This window comes from Chelon labrosus, assembly GCF_963514085.1.
Source record: "Chelon labrosus genome assembly, chromosome: 22".
Taxonomy (NCBI): domain Eukaryota; kingdom Metazoa; phylum Chordata; class Actinopteri; order Mugiliformes; family Mugilidae; genus Chelon; species Chelon labrosus.
This window is the reverse complement of record NC_140355.1, coordinates 136146-153067: the sequence shown is the minus strand read 5'-3', so window position 1 is coordinate 153067 and position 16922 is coordinate 136146. Positions and strand designations below refer to the sequence as shown.

Here is a 16922-nt window from a genome sequence, read left to right as displayed (position 1 = left end):
CTTGAATAAGTTTCTTGAAGATGTTTCACCTCTCATCTCAACAGGAACCCTTTTGGATGAGAGGTGAAACATCTTCAACAAACTCAAACAGATTTAGCTAAACAAAAATAAAATGTATGCCAGCTTTTAATATGTATTTTCATCATATCTAATTTAAATAATTAATTTGCGTATTTGTTTGCGTCAGACTCTTGGTCATACGGGTGGCAAATATATAAATGGGTTAAACCTATAACAGTTATGTATATCTTGGACATGATGTGACGGTGGCATCAAGTTCAGCCGGTTAGTACAACCTATACCTTGAAATGTTATTACTCTTATGTAATCACTGACCCTTATGTGAGCTGCGGCGCCACCCAAAGGCCGAAATATATCACCCAGGTTGTACAGGTTAACTTTGTCATAAAAAATACATAAATAACACCAAATAAAACACTGTCAGATTATACTCTAAACACTGCAGTATCTGACTGACAGATAATGGCATATGACTGTAGTTAATAAATGAAAATGTATGTGCATATCTGTACAATGCAAAGATACAAAGGAAATTACCATTTTTATTTGTATCTGTACTTAACATCAGTATTTTAAATTTATTCTATTAGCTATATCTATATGACAAAAAAACATAGGTCTCACCTGTCGGAAAATCATTGCTTGTAGCAAATAGAAGGTTAGCCAGCTTATTTGACGTATATTTATATTTTAATCTTTTCTCTGATTTCCCCCCAGTCCCCACTAATATGTGGACAGGACACAGCAAATTCACCCCAAAAATGAATTACATTTTTTTTACAAATACATAATTATAATTAAATACATAATTATATTTTTTTATTACCAAAATGTATTATCTATTTATGTATCAACCTTTGGAAAAGTATACCTTTTTTTGCTAAAATCACATGCTTACATTTACTTTCACTTTTGTTCTAATTGCAATATTCAGATGTACATTCACACTGTACTGTAGTAGACTTTATCACTAGACATTTTATACTGTCATTAGGATAAGCTAATGATATAACAGCGGTGGGTGCAAAGTAGCTATGTACAGTAGCTATGTACAATTTTAAGCTACTTGTTCTTGGGTTGAGTATTTCCTTTAATTGTTGTTACTTTACTTTGTGCCAAACTACATGTACAGTATCTGACACTTCGACACCTACTACTTTTTGCCTTAAAAACATACAGTACAGTCAGCTTGTATATGGGTTGATACAGATTTAACTCCTCAAAGGTAAAGTAGTTCAACATAATACAAGGACACATTAGACCAAAGCCTTTTGAGAATTTGCATGGATCAACAACAGGTTGATCACCTGATCTTGCCCATTTATGGATGTATATTCAAACAGTGTATCTGAAATTTTATGAATAATAAGTCCCTCTGGTCTTCCTGGCTGCACCCACAGACTGAATGCACTCTATCAGTCTGTCCTCCCAGTCTTTGCGCCAGTTCAAGCTCCGTTCCAGGTTCTGGCAACGGGTGGGCAGCTTTTCCAAGGCCAGCACCTTGTCAGGTAGATGAAAGGTCAGGCCCGCCTTCTCAACTGTTGTCTGAAACTTAGCTGGAGATGCTGTTGCAATGTAACACCTGCAATCAGAATAATTACTTACATGCATGTCACATCTCTCTCCGCTAACACAAATTTGGAACTGATACATTTTAACGGGCAGTCACATATGCTAAATACTAAACACTAAACGGCCATCTATTCCTTTAGCCCTCAGTAGTAATGACTTCATGAGCTTCTTTACTAATAAAATTGTTGGCATTAGAGAAAACATTCAAGGCATCCTTCCAACAGCTGTCAAAGATGTAAGTACAGTGACATTAGAAACTTTTGTAAGACCTTATCAGTATCTGGAATCCTTCTCCCCAGTAGATCTTCTTGAGCTCTCTTCAACAATTACAGCATCTAAACCATCAACCTGTCTTCTAGATCCAATCCCAACTAAATTGCTCAAAGAAGTTTTTCCATTAATTAACACCTCTATATTGAACCAGATAAATTTATCTTTATTAATAGGATATGTGCCTCAGTCTTTTAAGATTGCTGTAATTAAGCCCTTACTCAAGAAAGCCACTCTAGATCCAGATGTTTTAGCCAACTATAGACCAATCTCCAACCTTCCTTTTATTTCCAGAATTCTAGAAAAAGTTGTTGCTAATCAGTTGTGTGACCATTTAAACAAGAATGGTCTGTTTGAAGAGTTTCAGTCAGGTTTTAGAGTTCATCATAGTACAGAAACAGCTCTGGTTAAAGGTACCAATGATCTCCTCATGGCTTCAGACAGTGGACTTGTCTCTATACTTGTTCTGCTAGATCTTAGTGCTGCATTTGATACTATTGATCATAATATTTTACTACAGAGACTTGAAAGTGAGATCAATATTAAAAGAACTGCATTAGACTGGTTTGAATCCTATCTGTCTGACAGATTCCAGTTTGTCCATGTCAACAATGGCCTTGGCCTTGCTTTTTATATAGCGCTTTTCTACCTATTGGTACTCAAAGCGCTTTACAGTCATAGACACATCTACCCATTCGCTCACACAAGCACACACACATTCACACACCAGTGCCACGCACTGGGAGCAACTGGGGGTTCAGTGTCTTGCTCAAGGACACTTCGGCATGTGGCACATTCCGGGGATCGAACCGCTAACCCTCTGGTTCGTGGACAACCCGCTCTACCTACTGAGCCACAGCTGCCCCAACAATGATTCTTCAACTTATACAAAAGTAAGTTACGGAGTTCCTCAGGGTTCTGTGCTAGGACCAATACTCTTCACGTTATACATGTTGCCATTAGGCAAGATTATTAGAAAACATGGCATAAACTTTCATTGCTATGCAGATGATACCCAGCTATATTTATCTATGAAACCATATGAAACTAATCAGCTGGTTAAACTCAAAGCATGCCTTAAAGACATAAAGGCTTGGATGACCTGTAATTTCCTACTCTTAAACTCAGACAAAACAGAAGTTATTGTATTCGGTCCTAAGCATCTCAGAGATTCATTATCTAATCACATGGTGTCTTTGGATGGCATTACCTTGGCCTCCAGTACTACTGTGAAAAACCTTGGTGTTATATTTGATGAGGATATGTCCTTTAAATGTCACATAAAGCAAGTAACCAGGACTGCCTTCTTTCACCTGCGTAATATCGTCAAAATTAGGAACATCCTGTCTCAGAGTGATGCTGAAAAACTAGTTCATGCATTTGTGTCGTCCAGACTGGATTATTGTAATTCATTACTGTCTGGCTGTCCATATAGCTCTTTAAAAAGCCTCCAATTGATTCAAAATGCCGCAGCAAGAGCATTGACAGGAATTAGCAAGAGAGATCATATTACTCCAGTTTTAGCTTCTCCTCACTGGCTCCCTTTAAAGTCTAGAATAGAATTTAAAATCCTCCTCCTTAAATACAAGGCCCTTAAAGGCCTAGCTCCATTGTATCTCAAAGACCTTATTACACCATATCATCCCAACAGATCACTTCGGTCTGAAAGTGCAGGCCTACTTGTGGTTCCTAGAATTTCAAAAAGTAGAATGGGAGGTAGAGCTTTTAGCTATCAGGCTCCTCTCCTGTGGAACCAGCTCCCAGTTTGGGTTCGGGAGGCAGACACTCTCTCTATTTTTAAGGTCAGGCTTAAGACTTTCCTTTTTGATCAGGCTTATAGTTAGGGCTGGACTAAACCATCCCTTAGTTATGCTGCTATAGGCCTAGGCTGCTGGGGGACGATGCACCAAACACATGTCCTCCTTCTTTCTTCTCTCTCCTTTCTCGCATCCTCCATTTTCTTTTCTCTGGCACAGAGCTCTTGCCCTCTAATTTCCTATCTACTACTAGTCATGCTATTCTGTGCTATTACTATGTAGAATGTTTACTGCTGTGTGTCCCTCCCCCCCTCCCCTGCCCTCCCCTCCTCCCTCTTCTTGTGAGTATCTCTGGCCTGGAGTTGTGCGTTTCCTGTAGAGCTCCATACTACATCTGTTGTTGTGGTCTCATCAGCCTGCCTAGTCTTCATGGAATCCTGCAGTTATCCACTCCTACCTGAATGAACAATTCTCCAACCTGCCTATGATTCCTCTTACATTTTCAAACTGTCATGTAACATCATCAGTTTGTATCATAAGATTCCACATGTATGCTTTAGTCAGATATGTGTATCTATGACAGATGTATGTTTATCTTGCTGTTCTCTTCTCCTCTCTCTTTGCTATTCTCTTCTCTCTTTCTTCTGTCTGTACCCGGCTGGCCTTAGGCAGATGGGTCCCTCCATATGAGCTGGGTTCTGCTCAAGGTTTCTTCCTGTTAAAAGGGAGTTTTTCCTTGCCACCGTTGCCTTCAGGCTTGCTCTGGGGGTTTCAGGCCGGGTTTTTGTAAAGCGTCTTGAGACGATTTGTATTGTTATTGACGCTATATAAATAAAATTGAATTTAATTGTTCATAAAATTCAATGGATAATTAAATACTTAGTTTCTCTTGTCTTACCTTGTTCTATTTTTTGTATTTTCCTCTGTTGTTCCCTGTCACTGTAACACCTTAAATCCCCACAGGCATAAATCAAGTCCTATCCTATCTTATCTTATAGTTGAAAGCTACAAGACAAAAGATAAAGACTAACCAAAGAGTGGGCTGCCAAGGGAAAGAAACAGAGAAAGGTCAAAAACTGTAGTCAGTAACCAGACCTTGTTCAGACCTTGCATTAAGATCCAATCTGGGCTATCCGATTTGTGCTCTTTATGCAAGTAAACCCCAACATCATCTGGGGTACAGTAGAATATTGCAACAGCAGCTGTCTCTAATGGATCTCTTTGTAAATTTTTTCATAGAATTTTTTATTTTTAGATAGACTATTTCAAAAGGCTCTCAGTACTAACGAACAAACATCACTTTTGGTGCTTTTTCCTTTTCTTCTCCTTTTATAATAGGAGCCATGTGTTTTTGTCTGAATGAATGAGGCAAAACTCCGCTGACACAGGAGCACCCCTGTTGAGTATAGGCAGTCTTTTATGCCACTCAGTACATTGCGTTCACACTACCAAAGGAATGCAGCCACATGCAACCCAGACCACTTCCAAATGTGGTCAGAGATTGGATCTCTCAAATGCGATCTCAGTGTGTCTTGGGGGTGTTCACACTTGTCTTTTATGTGATCGGATCGCCCAAATAGGATCTTAATGCACGGTCTGAACAGGCCCCAAGAAAACAAGAACATCTATAATGTATAACTTTTTTGTATACCATCACAACCCCTAGAAGACCCCAGGGGTCATAAGAAATTCATCTTCTTTAGACAAGGTCCAAACAGGATCAAGCCTAAATCTACTTTATTGCATTGGAAGTAATGAACATGTATATGTCCACTAGTGCACCAATGATTACGTACCCCACTGGAGCACAAAAGACTGCATCCACAAATTACATTATCCTTCCTTAAGATATGTTAAATCGTAAGCCCAAGAGGAATAGAGCTAGCCTAGAATCTAGACGCGCCCCTAGCGGCAGCAAATTACATTTGCTTCCAGGGGCAGTCTAGTTACTCTCCGTTGACTTGAGATTTCGAAAAATCCAAGATGTACCGGGCCAATCACGAGTCGGTGGGCGGGCTTAACATGATGACGACTGACCTGCGACCATAGAGAGCCGAAGTCCCGCCCTTCTACTTCCGGTCCATGGGACCTATCTTTCGAAAAAATATGAACGGGAGTTAATGGAGAGATCATAATTATTTTTTGGTCCCGTTCGAATTGTGGCATGAATTTCACATATGATGTGTGTGAATTTAAAATATAATTTTTCACGTCAAGAGATAAATTATTTGACGTAAATAAGCTGAACAACATTAGGTTTTGTATGAGATCGCTTAGTGAACTACATCTCTCGTCTCGAACAATACGTCACTAGAGAACTATGGCTGTCTCCTTGTTGAGCTTTACCATCTTCTTCCAGGACGAAGGCAGAAGCATCAAACGAGGTGAAAATCATTATAAATCGGGTCATGTCGAGAGCTGTAGTTACACGAAGGGAGTTTTGGTCGGTTCTGTACGCGCCAGCATGCGGGTAAGCGGTAAGCGACTTGGACTTGTAGTTCGTTTAAACGAACTACAAGTCCAAGTCGCTACCTTATGGAAAATATTCCATAGCGTTTTACTTAACTATCTTGCGACAAACTGTGACATTCTTGACATGGAAAATCATTTTTTATTCTGAAAAACAATATATGTATAATCCAAGGCACAAGTCGATCGGGACCAGAAAATAATTTATCTTTCGCCATAGACTGCCGTTCATATTTTTTCGAAAGATAGGTCCCATCGAGGCAATCGGAAGGGGCGGGACTTCGGCTCTCTATAAGTTCCGTGAATTACGCGTGAATTCCCCATCCTGCTAGAACTACCAGAGCGATGGCTGTTGCTAGCGAACAACTTTCTTTCAAATCGGCTTTGGCCGCCACTCTGAAAGACTTGAAGTTAAGCTTTTCTCTGAGAAAGGAACTCTCTTTTCCGTCGCTCTGACTACGTCACCTTCTTCGTTGCTCTGATTGGTTGTGGCGCTATCCTATTGCGTGGAGAGGGAGTTTGAAAGACAACCGTTTATCCCACCCCTCCGGTTGAGCCCTGTCTATGGAGAGTGCCCGGACCCTACATTTAATGTGGGTCTGGCTCGTCAGGCTAGAATAGAGCCGCTTCCAGTTAGAATGGCTGGTCCAGGCTCAGCGCAACAAGAACCCAACAGGGTCTTCACATTCTCTAACACCTCCTGACCCTGGGAAGACAACACTAAATTGTACTTATTTCAGCCAGTGAAATAAGTCAGTGGCTCTACCACTGTTGAGACATTTTTGCATTCCTTGACATATTTGCACCTGCCTGATCACAAGGTAAAACTTTCAACGTGGTAAACTCAAAATGCCAAAATGTACCTAGTATGCACTGCCAAAAGAGATAGTCAGTACCCCTTTAAACTTTTTAATCTGTACATGCTTCCACTTGGCCAGATTATTCAAAAGTACCAGATTTCATACCATAGTTATGCAGATGACACACAAATCTATCTGTCTCTGTCACGCAATGACTCAAGCCCACTTCAAGCCCTATATCAGTGTCTTACTGATATCAACGTATGGATGTGTCAGAATTTCCTCCAACTAAACAAGGAGAAAACTGAAGTGATTGTCTTTGGTAGCAAAAAGGATAGGCTTGAACTAACAACATCACTCTCTAACAAGGGATTCCAGGTTAAGACCACTGTTAAAAACCTTGGAGTCCAAATTGACAGTGACCTCACATTTAACAACTACATCAAGTCAGTTTCTAAATCGGCTTTCTATAATTTAAAAAATATCTCAAAATTAAGAAGTCTCATGACAAAATCGGATCTGGAGAAACTCATTCATGCCTTTATATCCAACAAGCTTGACTACTGTAATGGTCTTCTTACAGGCCTACCCAAGAAAAACATCAGGCAGCTCCAGCTGATCCAGAACGCAGCTGCAAGAGTCCTTATAGGAGCAAAGAGGTCAGACCACGTCACACCTCTACTTAAAACTCTACACTGGCTACCAGTCAGTCAAAGAATAGATTTTAAAGTACTGCTCCTTGTTTTTAAATCATTAAATGGAAGGGGGCCCACTTATCTTGTAGACCTCCTTCAATATTACACCCCCTCTAGACCCCTTAGATCCCAAGACAGACTGCTTTTATCAAAACCAACTGTCAGAACCAAAAGTGGTGAAGCCGCCTTTAGTTTTTATGCTACTCAGCTGTGGAACCAGCTTCCCATTTTAATTAGAACTGCACCCTCAATTGATTGCTTTAAAACCAGAATCAAGACCCATCTTTTTTCTGTTGCTTTTTCTTAAATCATCTTTGTGTTTCATCTGTTTTTTTTTTTCATTTCTTTTTAATGTTAATTTTCACCTAGTGACTGGTACTTGTGTCTGTGAATCAATGTGCATTCTTCATTTTATTTGTGTAAAAGCACTTTGGGTTGCCTTTGGTATGAAATGTGCTATATAAATAAAATTGCCTTGCCTTGCCTTGCCTTTAAAGAATTAAATTTGCGGACAAACTTTGATAGAAACAGTCCTCCATCTATGACAACAGATAGGAATGCACTTTGGTGACATAGATCGCTCTCAAAATTTGTGACAGAATAAATTTGCTTCTAAAACACCTCAGATTCCCAAAACTGCTAGTCATAATTTCAGATGAATGTTCTTGGTCACAGGAATCTATACAGCTTGTGACATGACCAGCTCTATTTCCTACACAAGGCTAGGTAATCTGAGTGACCCAGTTGGTTCACATATTCACATCAGTGAAGTCGAAATATCTTGTGTATCTGTGGCTACATGTACAACGATTCAGTATTCTTTACCTGTTGAGCCTGGGGCTGGGGGGACAATGATAATGATGCCATACAGCCACAGCTGTGTGAGGACACAGCACATACTGGTTTTCCTTCCAGCATCTCCTCATTGTCTCCAGGATACCTTCATCAGTCACTGTACCAGTTGAAAGAACTTGTGACAGCTGGAGGTAAAACAGTGAGAAGGTTATGTGGTTATCATGTGGTAGATGGGTGTTCTCACTAGTCACAGTGGATCAGCAGGCCGGGATGTATTCAGTGGGTGCAGTAAATGGTGCAGACTAGTACCAGTTGGCGGTGGTTTTCGGGCATGAAATATCTATGGATGTTCTGAAACTCTTCCATCATGGTCTTCACTAAAACTCCGTCTCTGCCAAGTAACATCCAGAACACTCGCTCCATGTTGTATGGGTCCTAAAGGCCAGAAATTAAGCAGTGTGACATTTCAATAAGAAACACCATTAGAGTTTGACATTTTACTGCAAGTTTAACATTTTACTGCAATCAGTAACCATTAAAAGTCTACATAACATTTAATAATAATAGAATAAGTTACCTTTTCAATAACCTTCAGGTTCATTCATTCATTCATTCACATTCTATACCCGTTTAGTCCTGTTAAGGGTCACGTGGGTCTGCTGGAGCCTATCCCAGCTGTCATCGGGCGAGAGGCAGGGGTACACCCTGGACAGGTCGCCAGTCCATCGCAGGGCTAACACAGAGACAGACAACCATTCACACTCACAGTCACACCTACGGCCAATTTAGAGTCACCAATGAACCTAATGAGCATGTCTTTGGATGGTGGGAGGAAGCCGGAGTACCCGGAGAGAACCCACGCAGACACAGGGAGAACATGGATTCGAACCGGTGACCTTCTTGCTGTGAGGCATCAGTGCTAACCACCTCGCCACTTCAGGTTATGAAGACATTTTAGTCCCACTACTGAAGACTAGAACTAGTTGTTGTAAACTAGTTATGTTACTCTGTAGCTTAACTCTGTATTTTCTGCATCTAGAGCACATGTACGAAGTAGCATACTGTGTTTTCTATCGTTGGCAGTAGTAGGACTCCTGTCAGTGGTTTTTAGTCATGATTTCGGATTGTACTTACAAATTTAAACTCTTATTCAGTTCCTGTAACTAAGCAGTGGTAGTATGCCTATTTAAGCTTTTAACTAAATTAAAACCCCTAAGAAAAAAGTAAACACACACTATACAATATAATCATCCAAATTTAAAAACTAAAGTAAATATGAATTTGAAAGTCCTATATTTTAAGGACGAACTGCAAAGTGTTACACCATTCAGCTGCATCAGGATTAAAGGAAAGTTTCACTGTACATGGTGGAAACCGTAAAATCAGACAGCTCATGAGGTCACAGCCCATAGTTAATCTATTTGACTCAAGTAATACTGAAATGAGCAGTTGTAACTCTTGTGTAACCGCAGTACCTGAATGTCTATAGCAGGGGCCAAAGTTTGTTTGACATTATCTGCCATAGAAAAGTCCCCAGTAGTTACTGTCCTGTGCACTATGTCGTTAGAATTCACCATGGCAACCAGTTTCAGGGGCAATCCCATGTGCTTTACAATGTAGCCGGCTGAGACACAGAGAGACAGAACAATAAAAGTACAAGAAACGCTGCAATTTTTCTTCTGTTTCGCTGAATTGTATCTTCTGAGAAAGACTAAACATAACAAAATAATAAATGAATGAATGATGTATTTAAACTCTAAACTCTCAAACTCCTACTCCTTTTATAATTGATGATTATGTATATATTCTTATGTGAATATAGTTACCAAATATGAATGAATTACATGATGGAGCAGCAGTAACAAGAGCAAAGCAGTGACTTGGAGAAATCAAGCATTATGTTTTGATTGACAGGTTACAATGACTGCGTTCTATAGGCCTGTACTGCCAAAATACGTTGAAAACCTTGGATGTATAGGGATTCCTCTTACATTTATTCTGTTCAACAAACATTTACAACTTTATCTGGTATCCTTAAGGGAATGCTTTTCTCAACATAAAATTACATATTAAAATAAAGACTGTATTGTGAAATTTAAAGAAAGTTGTTGACTCATAATATGACCAAGTTTCCAGAATTAAAGAAAAATACAATCTGTCTCATTTGGATTCCAACCAAAAAAAACTGTTAGTCTTCATATGCTAGATTGTGTGCACTTGCTGTTTTACTTTTTCAAGCAAAGATAAAAGCTCTGAGTGACAAGTGGCAACCTCCAGAGTTAAACTAGGCAGTTCCTCCTTGAGGTTAGCTCCAAAAGCATGTCACTAGGGCCTAGGGTCTCCTATTTGAATCTTTGCCCATTTTTGAACATGACTTCGGCAGAAAGTTTGTGCATCTTAATACATAGTCAGTTTGGTAAATGCCAAATGGTTTATATATAGCACCTTTATACCTATTGGTACTAAAAGCGCTTTACAGTCACAGCCAGTTTAACTTCCCTTTTCTTCTACTGATAGTGTACAGTCTACATGACAATAATTGTACACTAAAAGCGCTACTATTTGCCACCCTACATCCACCTTCCAGAGAAAAAATCTTTTGCTATCTTTCAAACCTGATTACTAAATGCTCAACGAGAACTTGAGAGAAACTTTTGGGTGAGTGACAATTGATTCCCATTCCCTGCTACAGAAATCCACTCACCAGCAATGTTTCCTGCCCCTCCAGTGGGAACTACCACTTCCAGTTCGGGCAGAGCTGCATCAGCCTCAGTGTGCTCCATTCCGCTTAGCTCTAGGTAAGCATAGATGAAGTGGGCCAGCTGGATCATGACTCTAGACCAGTTGACTGAGTTGAGGCTCATGAGGTTGTGAGACTTGACCAGCTCCCGGTTAGCAAAGAGGCTGCGCAGAGGCTGGTCAATGTCATCTGAACTGCCGTCTGCTGCAGAGGTGGGTGCCGTACAAACACATATTGTAACATTTTAAGAAAATGTTTCAACTATGAATAAATGGCTATCCTTTCATCCATTTTAAATGTACCTGCAAACACATGGACATTATCCTCCAGACAGGAGATCATGTGTTTCTCTTGAACTGGAGTAATGCGGCATCTGGGATAAATAACCACCACATCCAACCCAGGGAGACCTTTTGCACTCTGTATGGCTGAGCCACCAGTGTCTCCCGACGTACCTGGAGAGGATAACCACAAGTGAAGTGATTCTCATTTATGACATTTATATTCTATGGTATTACAGGTGGTTGGATTTAGAGCTAAAACTGACCATAACATTTTTTTTTTTTACTTTTCAAGATATAGTTATTGACCTAGGTATAACCATCTTTCCATCCAGCTTCTTGGCCAGAGCTGTGAAAGCAATCACCCCTCTGTAGCAAAACACCACATCCCATCCCCCTACAGAACCCTCACACATGCACCCTCCCCTCTCCAGCCACACACACACTCACCTTCTCATACACACTCACCTTCTAATATGACAATCAAACAGACCACCAGTCCCCAGCAGTAGGACAATCACACACTCACAACATCTCATAGACTGGACTTGCACTAAGCTGTACTTTATTTACATTCTTCTTCTTTAAGGGTGTTTTTTTTTAAATTTTGTAAGTGTTTTATTTAAATGTTGTGTTATTTATATATGTGCCTCTTAAGCCGGGAGTCTCTGCAAAATTTCGTTATGTTTCCATAATGACAATAAAGACTCTTGATTCTTGATTCATAAGCTAGAAGAAATTTGGCAAGCCTTTGAAGCCTACTATAAGGACTTATATACCCAACCTGACAGAGCTGACGACTCTGTAATTGATGAGTTCTTAAAACTTCTGGATCTTCCCTCAATAGGAGAACATCAGAATAATGAACTGAATGCTGAGATAACAACTGCTGAACTGGGTAGTGCTGTTTCTCAACTAAAAACCAACAAAACACCCGGGTCTGATGAATTTGTTAGTGAATGGCATAAAACATTCAAGACTGAGTTGACACCACTTCTTGTCAGATGCTCTAACCACACTCTTAAGGAAGGCCAGATGGCCCAATCTTGGAGCGAGGCAGTAATATCAATAATTCCTAAGGAAGGCAAGGACAAGGGAGAATGTAGTTCATACAGGCCAAACTAAACTATTTGCCTCAATTATGGGCAAAAGGATAGAACACATTGTCTCTGAAATGACAGACCTAGACCAAACAGGGTTTGTCCGAGAAAGACAAACACAGGACAATATAAGACTAACACTTCATGTGGTAGACTATGTGATCAGAGAAGTTTAGATGCAGAGAAAATGTTTGATTCGGTTGGATGGGGCTATCTTTATAAAGTACTGAAACATTTTGGCTTTAATGAAAAATCTGTTCGATGTATTAGATCACTTTATTCAAACCCCGCTGCCAAAATTTAGATTAAATGGCTACCTAGCTCTTAGCTAGCCCTTAGCTCAGGCAATAAGGGAGGACCCAGAGATTAAAGGTGCAGTAAGCAAGTTTTATAAAACTAACTTTCTGTCATATTTGCTGAAACTGACCCTATGTTCAAGTATAATTGCATGAAGTAGGTCATTTAAAAAAACAAATTCGGCTCCTCTGGCCCCTCCTAGAGCCTGTAGCGCGATTTGCAAGACATCCACCGCTCCACATTCAGATGCACCAATCACGTCCAGGGGTGTATCTAACAGAGTGTCAATCACTGCTCATGGACACGCATAGAGAGGCGAAGTCCCGCCCCCTGTACTTCCGGGTTATGGGACCTATCTTTCGAAAAAATATGAACGGCAGTCTATGGCGAAAAATAATTTATTTTCTGGTCCCGATCGACTTGTGCCTTGGATTATACACATGTTGTTTTTCAGAATAAAAAATGATTTTATATGTCAAGAATGTCACAGTTTGTCGCAAGATAGTTAAGTAAAACGCTATGGAAAATACGTAATTAAACGAACTACAAGTCCCGCATGCTGGCGCGTACAGAACCGACCAAAACTCCCTTGGTGTAACTACAGCTCTCGACGTGACCCGATTTATAATGATTTTCACCTCGTTTGATACTTCTGCCTTCGTCCTGGAAGAAGACGGTAAAGCTCAACAAGGAGACAGCCATAGTTCTCTAGGGATCTCTAGAGAGATGTAGTTCACTAAGCGATCTCATACAAAACCTAATGTTGTTCAGCTTATTTACGTCAAATAATTTATCTCTTGACGTGAAAAATTATCTTTTAAATTCACACACATCATATGTGAAATTCATGCCACAATTCGATCGGGACCAAAAAATAATTATGATCTCTCCATAGACTGCCGTTCATATTTTTTCGAAAGATAGGTCCCATAACCCGGAAGTAGGGGGGCGGGACTTCGCCTCTCTATTTCATAGCGCCCTCCCCTCCCTCCACCACCTCGCACCACTTGTCCGTGGGCATGTAGAAGGAGCCAGGACGTAATCCTCGTCTGAGGCCTGTGCCTCAGCTTCACTCTCAAACGTCTAACCACATCAACAGGTAGCGGTCATATATCTACCACATAGCAAACTGATAAATCTAAACTGTGGAATAAAACGCCACAATGAATGCTTCTAACTGTTACTGATAGCAAACATCACCGATGTAGGCTACTTTCACAAACATCCTAACCTTGGTTTTGTCCTAAAGTTGACTATTGCTAAATATTTTGACCTAAAATTATTTAGCAATAACGAAGGGTATTATAAAAACTACGTCGGTGTGTTCCATGCTAGTTTGTTTACTCGCTCTCTCTCGGTTCTCTGCTCGTGCACAGTATTCCAGGGCCGATATGCACGCGCCTTATCGTGCACAGCTCTCCCTTGTGGGGGGAGGGGCTTGGGACACCGTTTTGGGCTTTAGCGGAAAGTGGGGAGGGACTGAGAAGTTGTCGATGTTCAAATTTTTTGGCTAAGTCCTGGATCTTCCCAATCCTGCCTACTGCACCTTTAAGGGAATTTCAATTGGAGATAATGAATACAAGATAAGTCTGTTTGTGAATGCTCACTTTAACTGACTTACAGAGAACTGCACCAAAATTGATGTCCCTTCTGAGACAGTATGGCTCATATTCTGGGTATAAGACCCAGATACTTTCAACTTCACACCAAATGCTGACTTGAAAGACAGATTTGATTTTAAATGGGACACCCCTGCTATTAAATATCTGGGAGTTTGGATCTCAGACCCTAACCCTAACCCTTTTATCACATTGTAATAGCTTTTTCTTTCTCACCTACAAGAACAGTAGCTCTACGGTTCTCCTTTTGCAAGAAGTAGTTGAGGAAACGCACAGTGCAGGTCATAGCTAAGTCCTTAAAGGCCAAAGTTTCTCCATGGAAGAGCTCCAGGACTGACAGTCCATCCTTTAGCCGGACTATTCTGACCACCTCAGGCACAGAGAAACCAGACAAGGCTTCACCCACCAGGTCTAAGAAAGGGAAACACGCAAACAGAACAGAACTTGTTTGAGTTTTCTTGAAGATGTTTCATGTTTCATCATTCAAGTGGCTTCTTCAGTTGTAAATCGCTGGAGGGGAGTTTAGTATTTTATTAGGAACATCTGTGGGTGGTGCACTCATGGCTAGGGTCGCTTAATGATCCAAAACTCACCTGTAATTACAGGAATTTTTCCCCCCACAAACAGCCACCACCTTACGGCTAGGCTCATAGAGATGAGGAAATGATCAGGAGAGCCCCAAATCAGTTGCTCAATGAGAGAATGAGAGAATTCACCTTTAATGCTCTTATATCATAAACTGAACATGTGCTCAACAGACTGGCATCATATCTATCTGGAATGAGAAGAACTGATATGGAGGAAACATGACAACAACATCCAGCAGGACAATCTGGAGAAGTGAGCTAAGAACCTGTCTGTCGGGGAGATCATTTAACTGATGTCTTAGCCAAGGGACTGAACTTCTCCATAACACAAGAACAAATGCCAATAGTAGACCTCATCACAGCCAGAGTCTGCCTTTAGGAACAACAATCTGACCAACACAACAGCAGAACAATGTAGGTTGGAAGGTGGTCCTTTAGCACTGGCAAGGGCAGCTTTTGCTTTCAACCAACATTGTTCTGCTATTGTGTTGGTCAGATTGTTGTTCGTAAAGGCAGACTCTGGCTGTGATGAGAGTAAAACAGATACTCTCATCTGTATCTGTTAGACAGATGACTTGAAAGAAGAGTAAAATAAGCCCTTTATGTTAAATTAGAAAACTGCTCTCTGGCCAGGACTGGTGGACTGAGACACCTATAACACAGTCTTAGCATCTCTCCCCAAAGGAAAGGCATTCAGTATGTAACAGTCTCAATTGTGGAAAAACAGGACAGCACTAGGTTAATCTGAAAATAATAATAATTACAGGTGATGAATTTGTTTTTATACCATCCACAGATGTTCTTAACTATACCATAAACTTCATACCAGTCATTTAGAACTAAAGAAGGAAATTGGATGAGTAGTGAAACATCTTCAAGAAATCTGAAACAAGTTTGTTTTAGGATGTCATTTCCTGGATGACTGACAATCTTCACAGGCAGTTGTTGATTAATTCTCCATTCTCCAGTTCATCTAGTAAAGCATTAAATTTATTGTTGCAACTTCACTTACTGGCTTTTGTTCATAAACTCAGATATTTCTGAAAAATTTAATAACTACATGAATGAAAAGGAATTAAAAGTACATATCTAGTGTGATGTGTGTTTAAAAATGTGCCTTGAATTGTCTTTGAAGGTTCTCAGTCATCCAGATCATGGTATATCCAACAAAGGTCAAAAAAGGCAACTGGACTTGTAGAGTTTTTTGAGAAGACATTTCACCACTCATCCGAGTAGCTTCTTCAGTTCTAGGGGACTGGTGGGAAATCTGAGGTTTAAATAGGAACTCCTCCTGAAAAAACTTGCTTGTTATGCTAATAACCAGAAACTGGTGAAAATCAAAATACATATTTTGATAATAGTAAATATTAAGCCAGCTCACTCTCCATGTCATATCTGGGGATCAGCTGTGTGGGAACAAAAAGTGAGGCGACCTCCACCACCAGTTTGGTGTAGGATAAGCCCTTCCAAGACATCAGGATTTCTGGGCTCAGCACAGGGACACTCTCTGGCATGAACATTCCTCCATCTGGAGCGTAACCTGAAAACAGCACATTCTTGAAGTCCCATCCATGGACCCCACCACGAGTGCTGCAGTACAGCATCTTCTAAATCTGTGAATAAGAAGTAAAACACATACTTCATACTCTGCAACATCTGTCAAATCAGCCTGTCTTAGATCATATTTTTCAATTTTGAGAATGCACTTTAACTGGAATGTGCTGGTTCAAAAAAACAAAACAAAAAAAGAACCACGTCTTTAAAGAGTTAATGTTAATAAATCAACAAGGCTGGATTAGCAACTGAGTAAAGGCAAATTTAGCAAGGAGACGCAAAAAGTCTAATTATCACAACCTGGACAATAATCTGTGGTGAGTCTCGTGTATTATTATTAATATTACAACTATTCTTGCTATCTT

The 16922-nt window shown here is 40.2% G+C and overlaps 1 protein-coding gene across 1 annotated transcript; it reads right to left on the bottom strand.

Moving 5' to 3' along the window:
- Nucleotides 1–884: 884 nt before the first annotated feature.
- Nucleotides 885–16607, bottom strand: thnsl2 (threonine synthase-like 2; the record flags this gene model as incomplete). Its single annotated transcript, XM_084572468.1, has 8 exons — nucleotides 885–1603; nucleotides 8410–8564; nucleotides 8689–8814; nucleotides 9855–10003; nucleotides 11084–11323; nucleotides 11422–11574; nucleotides 14633–14827; nucleotides 16385–16607. 8 exons carry the CDS (start codon nucleotides 16605–16607, stop codon nucleotides 1378–1380), a joined length of 1467 nt encoding a protein of 488 aa, XP_084428594.1. The 3' UTR covers nucleotides 885–1377.
- Nucleotides 16608–16922: the final 315 nt, after the last annotated feature.